The sequence below is a fragment of the Dermacentor silvarum genome, chromosome 1 (assembly GCF_013339745.2).
Source record: "Dermacentor silvarum isolate Dsil-2018 chromosome 1, BIME_Dsil_1.4, whole genome shotgun sequence".
Classification (NCBI taxonomy): domain Eukaryota; kingdom Metazoa; phylum Arthropoda; class Arachnida; order Ixodida; family Ixodidae; genus Dermacentor; species Dermacentor silvarum.
Window position 1 is genome coordinate 240,292,011 of NC_051154.1, and position 17,156 is coordinate 240,309,166.

At 40.7% G+C, this 17,156-nt stretch overlaps 1 protein-coding gene across 26 annotated transcripts in view; it reads right to left on the reverse strand.

Annotated features, from left to right (window-relative positions):
* LOC119436989 (long-chain-fatty-acid--CoA ligase 5) overlaps positions 1–17,156 on the reverse strand; it is a 184,140-nt gene that overhangs the window by 56,095 nt on the left and 110,889 nt on the right. Inside the window, exons 10-17 of one of the 26 annotated variants that reach the window (XM_049660150.1) lie at positions 15,888–16,010; positions 14,111–14,188; positions 11,250–11,384; positions 10,991–11,073; positions 8,160–8,310; positions 7,630–7,702; positions 6,554–6,642; positions 2,639–2,755 (exon numbers count right to left, since the gene is read on the reverse strand). The exons of 18 other annotated variants lie outside the window; for them this stretch is intronic. In XM_049660150.1, the coding sequence (XP_049516107.1) occupies positions 2,639–2,755; positions 6,554–6,642; positions 7,630–7,702; positions 8,160–8,310; positions 10,991–11,073; positions 11,250–11,384; positions 14,111–14,188; positions 15,888–16,010 (849 nt within the window). The remainder of the gene's footprint in view (positions 1–2,638; positions 2,756–6,553; positions 6,643–7,629; positions 7,703–8,159; positions 8,311–10,990; positions 11,074–11,249; positions 11,385–14,110; positions 14,189–15,887; positions 16,011–17,156) is intronic. 7 more of the 26 variants (XM_049660162.1, XM_049660163.1, XM_049660164.1 and 4 more) reach the window with 7 other exon arrangements.

The following is a 17,156-nucleotide window of genomic DNA, read 5'->3' on the forward strand; positions in this document are numbered from 1 at the left end:
CATTTTGAGCAAACAGCGACACACAGCGTCTCTACCCTTCATAGTGTCTCACCCTTCAGCATCTCTGCCCTTCACAGCGACACGCATTTGCTCGAAGGAAAAAAAATCCTTAGACGGCAGCGATTAATTCCCTTAATTCGAAGATTGAACAGCATTTACAAGTCCCTGACTCTTCAACATGTCTAGAGACTTGCATGTAATCTTGACATGAGCTTCTTGATACAAGGAAAAATTTGAGAGAACTCCAGTTCCATGTGGAAAACTAATGGACAACACTAAAAAATTCAGTGGCGATTCAGCACTAAATGTGAGAGAAATGCATTTGGCATTTCGCGCACTCTTTCAGGTTCCGGATCCATGATTTAAACCACGTTCACCACATTGCAAAGTGTTGTTCAGGAGCTCCTTTGACACACGTCCTGCCTCTTCAAGGAGCAAAGGGCAACTGACAGTGGTTTCCACAAACTCAATCTGTCTGAGGGCCCGTGCAGCGCAATGGTAATGCCCGTGGAGCCACAATGTGCAGCGCAATGGTAACGCCAGTGGAGCCACTTCTTTCTAGGGTTTTACGTGCCAAAACCAGTTCTGATTATGAGGCACGCCGTAGTGGAGGGCTCCGGGTTAATTTTAACCACCTGGGGTTCTTTAACGTGCGCTACAACGCAAGCACACGGGCGTTTTTGCATTTCGCCTCCATCGAAATGCGGCCGCCGCGGCCGGGATTCGATCCCGCGACCTCGTGCTTAGCAGCGTAACGCCTTAGCTGACTGAGCCACCCTGGCGGGTGCCAGTGGAGCCATGACTGCATTGTGGCTCCACTGGCGCTACCAAGGTGCAACAAAAGAAGAGTGCCACACTGTAGTTAGTGCACATGCACCAATACAGTCAAACCTCAATATAAAGAACATGGATATAATGAGGTAAATCTAAAATGTTTCCTGCCAATATCCCCATACAAGGAATACACAGGGTGGCTTTTTTTTACGTTAACTGAATTTTTAAACATCGCCTGTGGCATATAGCACGAATCTACTTATTGAGCTTGACTACGAAAAAGAGGCAGACATTACTTATATTGGAAATCAAATGCATATTTGACTAATTCAGAAAATTTCACAAACCAACATTTTAAACTGCTCTAGCGCATTTATTGGAATACATGAATTGAAGCCAGTGATTTCACTAGGCACATCCACTCCACATTAACAAATTTGGAACTTCCACCAGTTTTAAGATAGGTGGAGTCAAACTTGTGGCAAAAAAGGACTGTTGTTCTACTTACTTTTTTAACAAAACACCTTTTTATGAACTGAAGCTCAAAAATTACTGGGACACTCATTTCATCGCAACCTTTGGGAACGCATATTTCGAAATCGGTGTCTTTCGTTCTAAATGGATGACTTTCCAAGTCACCGGCTACAATGTGTGAATTGCAATATGTGCTGTAACGTAATTACCTAAAAATTTTATAAGCAAAATTTTGCCGAACTTTCATTTCGATTTCTCAAGCAAAAAATATCTGCCTCCAAGAGTTAGATTAATCTAGCTGAAGAAGTAGAATTGTACTACTTGCCCCATGCGATTTTTTAAAATTCTGTTGAACAATAAAAAACCCGCCTCGTATGCTTATAACAAATATCGGACATAACGAAGGTGCTTTTATGTTGAATGCAACTTTATTATAATGAGGCTCAACGGTATTGCAGGCACCACATCCCAATCAATACTGTGGTCTGATTTAAAGGTTAAAAAGGAAAAAAGGCAGCCCAATTGGTTTCAAATCTGACCTTTTCCATTTTTCTGTTCCTAGTGCCATGCTCTATTCTTTGCCATAGCTTTCCTATAGTCTTTGTGATGTGCCATTGTTTTTTTCTTCCCTCTTGCCTTCCTTTCATACTTTTCTATGTTTCTATCCCCTCCTTAAAGAACAGGCAGGCACTGTGCTCCTTTACTTTTCTTCCTGTCTGTCTGTATGCTTCTGTTTCCAAACCCAATAACCATAAATTAAAAAAAAATTATTTCAACAATTGCATCACGAGAACATCGAAGAAGTTCAAATCCCAAAAGCAGCAATGGCTTATAAAGATGCTATTTAGGTGTGCACTATGGTGCACAAAACAATAATAAACCACCAGACAGGTAAATGATGGCAAGTGAAAGCTAATGGAACGAAGGGAAACACAGGAAAGGAAAGAGCAGGAGAAGACTGTGGTTGTCTAGGATGCAAGGTTTGTGCAATGCTGGAAATATTTACAACACTTTCATGGTTACTCCATAAATCAATGCACTAACAATCACCGTAACTGTTTTGCACTGTTGGCAATACTGCAACCTTTTGTTGATTAGAATGACATTCGTTGAATTTTTTTATTACTCCTGATTAACGTAGAAGATAGCTTAAAATACATCAGTTTGAGATAAACAAGTTTCATTGCATACCTTAAAATGTAAATCTCTTGTTAAAGAAAAAGCTTCTGAATTCGGATAGAGTTGACAAAATCAAATAAGCATTCATACACCTTATAAGCACAGTCATGCTATCCTTTTTGGTCTTTCGCGACGATCCTGACAGTACATGCAAGTGAAGTAAACTACATGGATAGTTGATGACATCACTACATTTACATCTGCTACTTACATCCAGCCACTTGCCAATGTCACCTGTGTGGAGCCAACCGTCTTTGTCGAGCACTTCTGCTGTCTTCTCAGGGTCCTTCAAGTAGCCTTGGAAGACTGTTGGTCCCTTCACACAAATCTGAACACAGGGCATAAATAAAAGTAATTGCTGGTAAAAATGTGAAATTAATGAAATTGCCTCCAAATAACAAAGGCCATCAACATTATATGCTCAAATTTTTCAAGCAATTTTTTTTCCCCAATGCCCAACAAGGACAGACCTGCTAGTGGATGACAGAATACAGTACACACAGAATCTCTTGGCCTCAAAGAACAGAGCCTATGTGAGGACATGCACAACACATGAAAGCTCAACATTAATGTCGTGCAAATATTTGAATTTCCGGATAGTAGTTTCAAATACTGTGCTATTCAAAACTCTCTTCGAAAAATATTTTAATATCTGGCTTTTCAAAGTGTATTGATCGGCTTTCTACATTAGGCTTTGCCACAATACAGTTGTGCTATGCGGTGAAGAATATATCCATGCAGTGAAGCATACCAAGAGCAGAAAAGGGCACTGTAATGGGTTCTAAGGGTACGCCCTAAATACTGTCACAAGGCGTATACCTGATATTTTGGTTGAGAATAACAAAATCTCAAGAAATATGTCAAAGAGCATTTACCCAATATATAAGAATGCAATACAAAACATTTTACTTAATTTCTTTGCTCCTGGCCTTGATCACTGCCTTTAAACTTTCTGGATACACTTTAATCGCGGCCCGCGAAGGAGACTTTTTCTACATGCTCACTCCAGTGATGCTTTCAGGGCACCATACTGGTGTGCTGATGGGCGCAGGCCTCCTTTTCAAGAATAGCCTACACAAAGAAGTCAGGAACAAGAGCAGCAAATGAAGCTCTAGAATATCTGCTCTAGAATATCTTCAAAGTATGTGCGAGAGTCGATACTTGTGCCTCTTGTTACAAAAACAAGAGGAAAGCGGCCAGTGGTGGTGGTGGTTATACCAGCTCAAACTATGATAGACACCAGATAGGAGTTTATAAAACCTGTTTCACTGGCTGCATCAACAAGCTTCGACATTGAAGCAAGCCCATGAGGGTTACGAGTGTAGCGACTGTCCTCTACAATGAGAATTTTCTCGTCGGTGAAGACAGCTGCGAAGTGTTCCCATTCGCGGCCCGTGCCAATAGCAGACGGCACTTTTTTCTATCTTCCCTTTCTCTGCACCTTCATCAGTTCATGTCTTCTTTAGAACTTATAGAGGAACACCTTGAAGTTTCTTCGCATGGCTGTTCTCATTGTTGTTGCTGACATATTCAGCTCCAAAGCCAGCTTTCTGATGCATGGCTGGGATCGGATTCTCTTCATCACAATTTTATTAAGGTGAGAAGTGGCCACAGAGACAGGACAACCACTGTAGGCCACGTCCTTAAGTGTGCCACGTTTGAGAGCCCAGTAGACAATCTTGAGGTAAACTTTTAAAACTTTGGCACCCTATCGCTCATTGACGAGATTGCGGATCAAGGTGATCTAGGGTGTGCCATTTTCCGAAAAAAACAAACTACCACAAAACACAGTCAAAATGCAGAAGATTGAAGAAATGTTGGAAGAAACAATTTGGAGAAATGTTAAAAAAGCAGAGGCACAATTATCGATCAAAGAGTGCGACAGTAATTATGGCGCAGCCTGTGTGCACGCTCAGTCTCCAGTCACAGTACGAACACCAAGACGTTGAAGAAGTGTAACCAAGACGTCTAATCAGATTAAAAGCATTGGAACAGCACTATCTGCTGTTTACATTTCCTCTAGTCATTGTAATAGTAGTCAACATTTAAAATTTGTAGATCGTTTTACTTTTGTGTTCTCATTAACTTCCTACATGCATAAAGCTAGTTGCATCATGCATTGCTATTCATTAACCTCTTTGTATATTCGACATTTAGTTAACAAGTTCTACTGCATTAAATTTTGGTTTCATTCTTCCACAGAACAAGTCACCAATTCAATTATGCAGTAGTTCCTATGCATACTAGTTTCCAGCCACTTCTCTGCACAACAGCTATTCAATATTCAATTAGAAAATATTCCGTCCTAAATCATCACTCGCTTCGAACTCAATATCCACTATTCGCACATGCCTATTCAACATATCTTTCAAACAGCAACAGGAGACATGCTACATTGGAAGCTATTACTGGCTTAACAAAATAAACAGGCTTGTTACGCAGCAGCTTATGTTCAACTCTATCTGTCCGGAAAGCATCAACCTGCTCCTCATGCATAGCGAGATTTCTTTACTGCAACACAAGTTTTATTTAACAACATGGAGCCAAAATTAATTGGACATTCTTTTAAGCATACCAAATTTCTTGCACAGATTTTTCTTGCCGTCCCTAAATTGGCCCTATGGCATAGAAATAGTGCACAGACTGCTTACAGAACTGATATTTTGGGTGCTGTTACTGCTAATAGAAATAAGAAGCTGTTGCAAAGTAAGAAATTGTAAAGGTGAACTAGAGCAGCATGTCCAGAAGCAACAGGCAGCACTTTCTAAATAAAAGAGAATGATGCTTTATAGTAGCCACTCAGCCCTACTGATCTGCTCAAAAAAAATTAACAAATTCATGAAATGACTACGACTTCGACCACCCCTAGCAACAACTCTAATCACTAATCTGAAAATGTGCACCAAACCGTAATCAACGTACGTAAATCTGTGAACAATGCAGTAGAGATTACGGTGAAATGTTAAAAAAAAATTATGAGCCCTTGCATTTCTTGAGCAGGAACCACAAAATAACACGACATGAGAGACAGACAACAGTGCTGTTTGCCCATATCTGGCAGTTCATGTCTGAACCCTTTCAGACATGAACCAATTCTGACAGCTGAAAATTTAGTTTTGCATCATTTCTTCTGTCTTTATCCCCCATCATGTAAAACAGACCAAACCAAAACAGGCCGAGAATTTCACATTTTTGAGCATGTTTCATTGCGAAACTCTGAAAACCATGTTTACTATAGCTTCACAATGTGCAGTGTATATAGAAACAACCAGCCATTACAGAATTTCGCCTCATATAAATCATTACTGTCAAAAAAATATGAAAGAAGAGAACTGGCTACAAGGCCACAGGCTGGCACCTGTGGCAAACACCCAGACAGCTATCTTCCAGTGCTTTTTTTCAAGCCCACTTCATATAGAACCAATTTTGCAGCACAGATTGAACAAGCGAAGTCGAAAAATGTAGGCAACATAATTTAAACATTACAGTTAAACCTTGTTAATAAGCACCCGCTTAATAAGTAATTCCAGTTTAAGTATAGTTGCGATGAATCCCCTGCCATGTCGCCATTGAAACTAATGTATTAGCTGACCTTAAGCCGTAGTTGCTTAACACATACCAAACGGTCAGTACGTAGTATTTACTTCATTTTTCGGCACATACAAGCGTGTAATCGGCGTAATCTCGTGTGCACAGACCATAGATAGCGATATTGCGGCGCATAGACCTTTCCCGGACTGCAGTCGCCATCGATAGCGACGTCAAAACATGGTAGCCATGACGTGTTTTCTACTCCCATAGCTTCTAGCGCTTCCCCATTGTGGTCGTCGTCGTCACGACAACACCTGCTCGCAAAACTTGTCTCTGTGTGTGTTTGAGTGAGAATTAACATGTCTATTTGGCCGGTAAGTAAAGTCGTTCATCTGCCATTGTCAGTTAATTAGTACATCACTTCGTGCGTGCCTGATCCACATTCCCTGTGAACTACGTATTAACAAGGTTTTAATGTATTATGTTCTATAGTTCTTGCGAATGTGAGGTGTTACCATGGCACAAACAATTAGAGATGCAGTACCAACAGGGGCTAAGCTGTTGGCACTGCAGTGTGCTCTCAGAAAGCTCTCACCTCTCCTTCATTGTTGCTTGCATAGTACTCCATGTCAGGAACATCCACTAGTTTCACATTGCAAGCTCCAATGGGAGGCCCCACATGACCTGTGTTTAATAAACATAGTTAACTTTCCAAACAAGCCATCGACAAAGGCAATGCTTACTTAAGTTCATAAAATAAAATATACAAAAAGCTTACAACATCTCTTATGTGTATTATGTATATAATGTAGTCAAGAACATCTCGGCCAAATATTCTTGGACTTGCCGCAGGAAGCCTGTATTTTGTTCGAGACCACCTGCTTTTCCCTTCAACTTCCTGAAATGCCCATCACTTTCTATGTATATTCCTATGCACTTGGAATACACTGGCAAATTGCAAGACTTCCTTACATGTCATGGCTAAGCCGTGCCTCCAGCAGAAGCTAAAACAGAAAAACCTTATCGCTGATAAGATGGTGGCTCTATCTGGAGGCAGGGAATGACACCACTGCACGATACTATAGTCTCCGAGATTGGGAGGTGTGATAGAGGGTCACACCCCCCAATATGCCAAGCTCAGCATGATGACGGGTAGAAATTGAAATGAAACATTCACTCATTAAATAAAATAATGAATAAAATACAAATTCTTATGGGCTCCTTTTGAACACTGGACTATAATAGATCAGACATAAGGTAATTTTCCCATGATCACTGTGCCATATGCTTTGTATACAAGCCGCAGCTTCTCATTGACATTGCGAACAAGGAACCCCCTATGGGCTCCAATAAGTCCGAATATATTTCATTTTATTGTTTTAGTTGACAAGTGCATCTTTCCCTTAAATTATGTTCCTCCCTTACCAGGTGGGCTTTCATCAAACACTGAACGATGGCGGGCAGAGCATAGAAACAAAGCCTCGAGTACAGTGGAATGACAAATGAGAAAAGGCTGAGAGGGCATGGCAGCGGCAGCATTTGAGTGCCAATAACTCCATTCATACAAGCACATTAAAAAACTCGCAACACGATTCTCATTCATGTCACATTTCACATCATAAAAGCTGTTGCAAGGCCTGTTTAAGCAGATTGTATGTTATGTTCCCTTACCCGCATTGTAGTCACCAGGAAATGTGAGAGTGCAAGGTGCAGTACACTCAGTCTGACCATAGCCTTCCACAATCTAAAATGAAGGGACAACCAGAAATGTCTAAATAATTGGTATTTTCACAAGCAACTATGAACAAAAAATGTCTATTTCAGCTGAATGTCACTGCTTCCGTGGCAACTAAACACATGAGAATGACAACAGCAATTGGTATTTTCACAAGCAACTATGAACAAAAAATGTCTATTTCAGCTGAACGTCACTGCTTCCATGGCAACTAAACTTAACACATGAGAATGACAACAGCAAAAAATTGAGACAGTGATTACAGAAAGCAGTCCAAACGTTAGGGACAAACTGATGTCATGAAAGACCTAGTTATCTAAAATTCAGTGTAAATCACAAACTGCAGGTTGGATTCAATACACATGAATGTCCTAAAAGCTAAACCGAAGTTATGAGTAATAAGCTTAAGCTACCCACAGGTCAGTTCAAAACAGCAAGCTAAATAGTATTTTGGGTACACACTTACCACACAGCCCAAAGCACATCGAACAAATGTTATGACACTTGGTGCCAGCGGCGCAGAGCCGACCACCATGAGCCGAAGGCGGCCTCCCATGCTTTCATGGACAGACTTGAAGATCAGCTTATCCCATAGGCTGTTTCGTCGCACAACAAAACTGTGAATGTACAAAAAAAAAGAATTTTTTTTTTTGTCGTCTAAGGAAACAATGTAGTCGTAACACACTGCAAATAAGTCTAACAGCCTGTTAAACTCAAGGCACGGCTAATATACTAATTACAGTATTACACAGTTATGTATACTGCAAGTTATACAACACAGGTCTTGCGATTGATTCTGTGAAAATCAAAGAAATTTCATGCTGCATACAGACGTTGCATTTATTCCAACTTTGCACACCCAAGAGCAATGAAAACCTTGTAGTGTAGTACATATCCATATACAATTTCTGCAGCGAGAATTACAGCATCGAAAATAAAAACATTTTCATCAAGTCCCCTAGCAGCTTTGGAAGAAACAGGCTCATAGTAGTAATAAATAAGTTGTACGTTTGTTAGATAGGAGTGTTTCTCCCAGCTCTGACCACGTATGAAATAAGTGCACACTGCGACTGTTTTGACACATTTAACCCAGTGACAGCATAACTGAGAAGATATATTACTGCTGCCTCATGCTGTCTGCAGTGCCATTCGCATAAAAAAAAAAGTAAGTTGTCAGCATGGGGTGGAGATCTTAATGTTGAAGATCCGGTACTACATCCTCAATCCATAGGTACAATAATCCCATTAATTCCATCAGCAACCACAAGATACCAATTTTGCACCACCCCATTGAAACCCAAAATGCTCTGAAGAAGCATGGTTTTGAAGCCTTTTGAAAAGCTTGCATGTGAAATCCTGTCGCACTGCTCCAAATATGAGCAATTACCCAGTGATAGGGTGGCCTAAGTCACCATGCCCACAGCTAGTATTTGACAAAGTTAGACTAATCAGTACAAAGAACTAACAAACATGTACTCAAGAAGGCGGTTCAGCATAATGATTGCCACTAGTGACAGCCATTATCAAAGAAATCCCAAAGCATAGCATAGGAATATCAAGAGCAATTATAATTTGACTACATTTCACATTGATATACAAATTAAATTTTTGCATTTCACACACTTCCCATACATAAAACTGAAGAAAGATGTTGAAAGAAATTTGTAACTGAGCCAATTTTCTTCCCCTCAAGTAAACTAAGAATTTTTGAAGCCACATTTGTGGGGAAGGCTTGAACTTGTTTGTGCTGCATTGTTAAAACTGCTTTTGATGCATTTTGCTTCCGTAAGTTGCTTCACCTAGTTGCTTTATGGTAGACAAAAAGGATACTCGTTTAAAAGCTCATATTTCATTGGCAAGGCAGAGAACAGAAAAAATTTTTGATGAAGCTGCCCCTTCAGAAAGATCAACGTTTGGGAATAAATAGACTTCTCCACTATCAAAAATCCTCTACACATCAGCCGCAGTGTTGATGTGTCATGAACGCATATGCTTAGAGCAGAGGCTCCCAAACTTTCTGGCCTTGACGCCACACCTGCCTTCCCGAGTGCCGCAGTTACCCAAACAGAGTTACATGAACAGAGTGTTCAGACCAAATGCCACTTGAGATGCGAGCTTGGAGTCTCCAATATTTATGGTTCAGCACGTTATCTTTGATCTCGAAGGCCATCATGCTTAACTGGGGAACTCCCGATCGTACAATAACACCCAAATTCATTTTCTTCCCCTGCACTGCTCCACGCTCCTTAATACAGCGCATGCCAGCAATACGACTACCGCCTCTATTTACTGTGCACCATAAAGTGAGTCTTGGCACAAACGAAGTGTAGGACGCACAAAGTTTACTTATTTATTTAGCTTGTGTGCACAAAGTTTACTTATTTATTTAGCTTGTGTGCACAAATATTGAAAGTTATTTGTGCTGTGGAATGGTCATCAATACACATACCCATCGCAATGGTCACCCTAAATGCCCGCACCTCCCGGCCACATGGGAGCGCGATGCGCTCAAGGTGGTTGTTCCAAGTTTTTATTCTGGACAAAGCAGAAATGAACGCAGTGCAGAATTGAACCGGCCTATATTAATGAAAACTGCTCCATGACGACAACAGAGTGCATTTATTGCAGATGTGCCCTGCATGTCCTTACAATACGCCGACAGCCACTGTCGTACGCTGACAACAATCCAAGTTGACAGGCCGCTAGATTTGAAAGTTTTTTCCAGCTTGCAGGAAATACAAGTCCATTCTCATTCAGACCACCCTGTGAGCACAAATGAGAAGCGTTCGGCGCGAACACTGAGGGTCCACGAATTGCACAGCGGAGAGTCATGAACGCCATTGCCACGGTGGTCTTTCTCGCAAGGACTACCCAAGTGTGGATGTGGTTATTTGAATTGTTAGATTCAAATTAATGTAAACATCTACCAAAGGGGGGATTGGCTCAGATTCTTTTTGGCTGGTCGCGTAACCCCTGGGCTCAGCAGAACCCAGTTTGGGAACCCCTGGCTTGGAGCACAGAGCATTGGTTAGCAAGAGGGGCACAGACCTTTTAAAGCAAATTTTCCAGGTGTTTCTGCCTGTTCAGCTTTATTTCTGAAAGTGTCCGAAATGCTCATTTTGGCTTTTTTTGAGATGGCTATAAACTTGTTGGCTATACTGGCATGCCAAACACACCGTATACATATATGTCATGATATCTATGTTCAATTTAATGCTGTTCCACATGCCTGATAAAATATTTTTAACCACAGCATACAATACTGCCACAATAGCTGTAAAGCACAACATCACTTACTTCTGGAGCTCAGCCTCTTTGCTCTTGAGGGCCATGTTCAACAGTGTACGTTTGATGAAACTGCCACTGCAGGCAGAGATCACCTACGGGAATAAAGAGATTTCTGCACTGTCCAACATGTTCTACAAGTAAGCTGCAGATTTCTTGTATGTGCCATGGATGCATAGGCTTAGAGAGAAAATGTACATGCATATTTAGCAAGGGGCACACAAGACACTAACCTGGTAGCAGAATGCAAGTCATAAAGCCAACAACACACCTTATCATGAATTCTGTTCAGCAGGCGGGGTACTGTGGGACTGATTGTCGGGCGCAGGGCCTTCATGTCTTCGCCAAGCTCCTTGATATCACCGCTGAAGAAGCCAACTTTGCCACCAATCATGTAGATTGCCATCTGGGCAGGTAGTGTATGGCATACAGGTGAACATAAGTCAGCAATGAAATTCTCATTAAAAAATATGCTCCTTGAAATGCATTTCAACTTTCCTGGTGCATGTGCAAACAGGTTGAAACAAATTCCACTGAATTTGAAGCTGTCAACTAGCAGCCACAGAAGCACAAAAAATTGAGCTTTGCTTTAACGAAAGTTTAAAAATTCTCTGGCATCAATTTTTAATCACAGCAATGAAACGGATATTGTACATTCTTAAAAAGAGAAAAAAAAAATATCAAGAAGTGACCAAGGGCAGGGCCTTGCACAGTAATCATAAATGCAAAGGCTGTACCAGAAATAATACATGAGATTTTACCTAAAAACCTAGGATGCAAGAGATGCCACAGCAATAATTGTTGATGTGCCCTGAAGTCAACTTTGAGATGTCACAAAAGGACCACTGCAGTGTAGGATTCTGGATTAATGCAACTACCTAGGTTTTTTTTATGATGTGAATCTAAATCTATGTCCACAAGCATTTATGAACGCTTCCCTAAAGGATTGGGCTGAATGACATTGGGATGCAATCCTGACAGATGCTACAGTGGAGTGCTCTGGATCAATTCTGGTGTCCGCAGTTTTTCAATGTGCATCAGATACCTTTTTATTGTGTTGCACTTCACTAGATTGCAGCCACAACAGCCAAGAACTTAATCAACAACTTCATGCCTTGAAGCAGAGCACACCACAAATGTGAGCCATCATCGCAGGAATGCATCAGGTATCTACCGCTGTCCATCATTAATTATGTTGTATAAAGCCTAATCACTAACTAATCTAACACCTTATATGCAGGAAACGGAACACTAAAGGGCTAATAAAGCTATCCCTACACGTAGTTCTAACTTTCAAACAAGATTTAAACATTTTATAACATTAATGTCATACATTTCAGCAAGTACAAAATGAGTAACATGATATGGGTGTCCCAAGGTTACTCTCAGGGTACACAAGTGCATAAATGCATAGCAAATTTAAATTTATTAAGACTTTTTGTTGAGTTTGTGACAGCTTTGTGAGATAAGAATTCTTCCACAGTCTTCCCAGTCTCATGTGTGTTTCACTATAAAAATGTGTACCTCAGATGTATTGAACTTGTGTATTTGTCACATTTTATATCACATCCATGCATGAAAATTTGTATTTCTATAAAATTTACAGCCATAATTTTTTTGTATTGTATGGACAACAAATGTTTTTGGCACACAGTTACAGTCGAACAGCCTGATACAAATTTTTTAAACTACATTAACATTAAATTAAATTATGGGGTTTTACGTGCCAAAACCACGATCTGATTATGAGGCACGCCGTAGTGGGGGACTCCGGAAATTTGGACCACCTGGGGTTCTTTAACGTGCACCTAAATCTAAGTACATGGGTGTTTTCGCATTTCGCCCCCATCGAAATGTGGCCTACAGAGACCTTAGTGAACACATTCACCTGTGCAGATTATTGAGCTAGTCCAAGTTGCTCAACAAAGCATTCTGCTTGATACAATGCAATCCTCTACCTGTTTTCACACAAATTGCCCAATCTAAGATGTATACCTGGAAGCTGATAGCGGACACACGTGCCTCTCAATTTTACAGTTGCCCAATGAGACCCTGGCAATAAGCCAAGGGGGCCCAAGCGTTATTTCTTGCAATGAAAAGCAGAAAGGAGTAGATGCGTGACACTTGCATATGTGGCTGCTAAATCCGAAAAAGCAGGTGTCTCCAGCACTGTGAAAAGGCCTATATGTGCTAAATATTTGTTAGTTGGTTCATTGTCAAATAGCACTATTTCTGTCTACATATAGGGGCATTTGGGAATTTCTGTCAGGCCTAAGCAGCAACCCAGCCCAGTTCTAGAGTCGTAAACTTGGCAGGATGCCATCACATGTATTGCATCACAGGCAAATGCAAACAAAAAAGAAATGAAAATTTCATACAAAGTTTCATGCAGTGCAATTTCCCTTTTCACTTAATGCAGAAAATTATTGGAATGGTAAGGTGTGTCCATTATGTTGCAGTCTAAGGTGAAACAGGCTTGCTACAACATGCTCGCCCCAGCCGGTACTTTTTTTCCGCTCTCTTTTAAACTGAATTTGCTGGAAACAACAGCATTATTTTCAGCAATTAAATATGTATTCGCTCGCTGTGTGTTTACAACTGAACAGAGCTTAGGCTTTGTTTTGACAAATGAAGAAAAGAAATTAAAGATAAAAATGACACATTAGTCTGAAAAGCCCGTCTTTGGAAAACCAAAAACCTATGTCAATGTGTCCAGCAACAATAAGCAAACCTCAGATCGTTTCACTCTTCGTGTTAACTTTTCTTACTAGTTCTTTCATGAACTCCTGCCCAGTTTCTGTGTGAATAAGCATCGTGAAGTTCAGCAACACTCACTAGCTTATCGAATTTGTTCAATTCATACTAGCTCAAACACGGTGACTGAATTTAGAACAAAAGGTTCATTCTAAATGAATTCATAAAAGCTGTAGCTATAGATCAGAATATTAACAATAACTGATAAGTTTAGGCTTCCTTTCTCTCCGATCCTAGGGCAAGTAGCGAGTTGGTTAAATTAACCTGAGTAGAGTTTGCACAATATTAAGTTGGTTGCAGAGAAATGTGGTCAAAGTAGTGTCAAATCAACAGCATGCCTGAAAATTATCCGCACATCTCTCCACTTTAAATACTTGCCTCACAACACCTTTCAAGCATGTGGGCCAAGGGAAGAAATGACAACATCACATCATCACCATTAGGAGCAATATCCCCCTGTAATAAAGAAAACAATATACAATAAATAAAAGATCGACAAATTAAATTACAATCTGTTTGAGAAGTTTCCTTGCATATATAGGAAGAATGGAACAACTGAATTGATTACTACTGTGAAAAGCCACCATTCAAAACAGACCATTTTATTTCAGAACTATTGCACCAGTTTCCAGATACCAGTCCCCTAAATGTGTAACAATATACATTAGCATTCCACTCAACTTTACAAAACCTCCCTCGTACAATGTGAGAACAAACTAACTGAAATGTGAATGCATGTTTTGCAAGATTTTGTGGATATATTTTGCTAAGTGGATACAATTCAGTTTCTGCAACTGCAACATGTGCCCCAAAGTGAATAATAATTATGATTAGTGAAACTTTATTAATTAGCAAACCACAGATAAATTTGTTGGCCAAGTCATGTCTACCTGAAGTAGTCCACCTGAAGAGCTGGAATCTGCTAGCCAATTTGTCAAAATGTGGTTAAAAGAAAAAAAAGCACTAAAGAAAAAGGTGAAATCAATACTACAGCAGGGAACTATGTGAAGTCCACACATTTCTAATCCAATTTTTATTCTGCCGCTAAGCTAACTATATGAAAGCAAATATGACAGATCACTTAACTAGACCTTCCTGCCAGTGGCACACTGACAGGGGGGGGAGGTCGGAGGTTGTAACCCCCCCCCCCCCCCTGAGGCCGACTTAACCCCCCTAACCCCTTTTCTTTCCTTGCACATTTGAGTACTGCAACTAAGATGTAAGACGCGCAATCGTCTGCACACTCGCAAAAAGTGCATTTTTTTTACAATTTTCTGTGAAGAAATTGAAATTAGTGCCGTTTAGATGATATTGGCAAACTGTCAACCCCCCCCCCTGGCAGAGATCCTGGGTGCTCTACTGCTTCCTGCTTAGCCTGCAACAATTCTGTGAAGCCCACACTTAATAAATAGGTTCACATCATTGTTCACCGCAAATTGTTTACAGCATCAGTGAGACTGCTTTGCAAGCTTCTTTCATATAGCATAAGAATGTTAATGTAGTGCTGGACAGAAGACATGAATGCATTCTTGCATTCAACATCTACTGACTGAAGTCAGAAGTGTACTAGACATCATATTTTCAACTCTTCATCTTTTGTGTTAAATGAAGGTCATAGACCTCTAAACCCTACAAAAATTACTTGCAAATCTTACAGTGCCCTAAATAATTTAACATAATAGCCTTTCTACAGTCAGTTTCAGTCTGATTTTATAGGAGGAGGTTGTGTTGCGACGTCGTGACGCAGAAGGTGGACACGTGGGAGCAGGACGTCACAACGTTTTGGCACTCGCTCCAGCTTGCTCAATTGCCTCCTAACACTGCTACTCATGAGGCGCGATGTAGCAACGTAGCAGAGGACTGAGCGAGCCAGAGCAAGTGTCAAAAATGTTGCGATGTCCTACTCCCAAAGGGATCACTTTTTGGTCATGGTGTCACGACACTGTCACCTCCTGGGAAACGAGACCGAAAGTGGCAGTAGAAAAGCTATTATATTAAATTGTTCAGGCCACTGTGAGATTTGCCAGTAATTTTTCTAAGGTTTAGAGGCCTGCGAGCTTCATTTAACACAAACGAAATTGAAGAATAAAAAATGTATTACATCAGTACTCCTTTAAAGTGAGACATCCAAGCACCGAACAAATAGAAGACACACCATTTGGCGCATCACAGCAGACAGATCCGAGATGATGTTCAGGTGGGTCAGCATGACTCCCTTAGGGTTTCCCGTTGTACCACTTGTGTAGCATACTGTGGCCAGGTCAGTTGTGTGAGGCGGCTGTAAAAAAATTAGGACAAAGAGGAGAAGGATGTGCACTGAAGCAATCAGAGAGCACATGAACTGCTAAATCTAGGGCACGTGGCACCAGGAAAAGCTTGCACAAGGCATTTTAGACTTGTGTAATTTTACCCATGGGTATAAATCTGAACAGACGGCAGTAAGTTGCAGGACAGTAAGTTGCAGAGTGACAAAAGAGTGACAATGCACAAAGCTTTTTGCCTTTGTCACTCACAACAGCAAATTACTGCCACTTGCAGAAAGCTTCTTGCACACAGATAAATTTCATCATCATTATCATCAGCCTATTTTTTTTCCTGAAATCTTCTCCCAGTGATCTCCACTTACCCCTGTCTTGTGTCAACTGTCCATCCTATGCCTGCAAATTTCCTCATTTGGCGCAGATAAAATTAACCACTGGTAAATGCTTTATAATACAAGCGACCCCAGCATTGTGCATGTGGCTTGAAGAACCACGACGTCAGGAGTTGAGACCAAGGGACCAAATGTTACATGGTCATAAATATTCAATACAATAATGCACAAAATTTCCCGAAATGCACGAAAAATATTCGCAATATTTTACAGCACATGATCTACTGTAAAGAAATTGTATGAGAAAGAAATGTACAGAAGAATAAAATTGGGTTGGAATGCATACGGCAGGCATTGCCAAATCTTGACTCGGAGCTTACCACTCTCACTGAAAAGAAAAGTTTACAATCATTGCATTCTACCGGTGCTAACATATGGGGCAGAAACTTGAAGGTTAACAAAAAAGCTCGAGAACAAGTTAAGGACTGCAGAAAGAGCGATGGAACGAAAAATGTTAGGCCAAACTTTAAGAGAGCAGTGTGGATCCGAGAGCAAACGGGGATAACAGATATTCTAGTCGACATTAAGTGGAAAAAATGGAGCTGGGCAGGCCATGTAATGCGTAGGATGGATAACCGGTGGACCATTAGAGTAACAGAATGGATACCAAGAGAAGGGAAGCGCAGTCGAGGACGGCAGAAAACTAGGTGGGGTGATAAAGTTGGGAAATTTGCAGGCGCAAGTTGGAATCAGCTAGCGCAAGACAGGGGTAATTGGAGATCACAGGGAGAGGCCTTCGTCCTGCAGTGTACATAAATATAGGCTGATGAT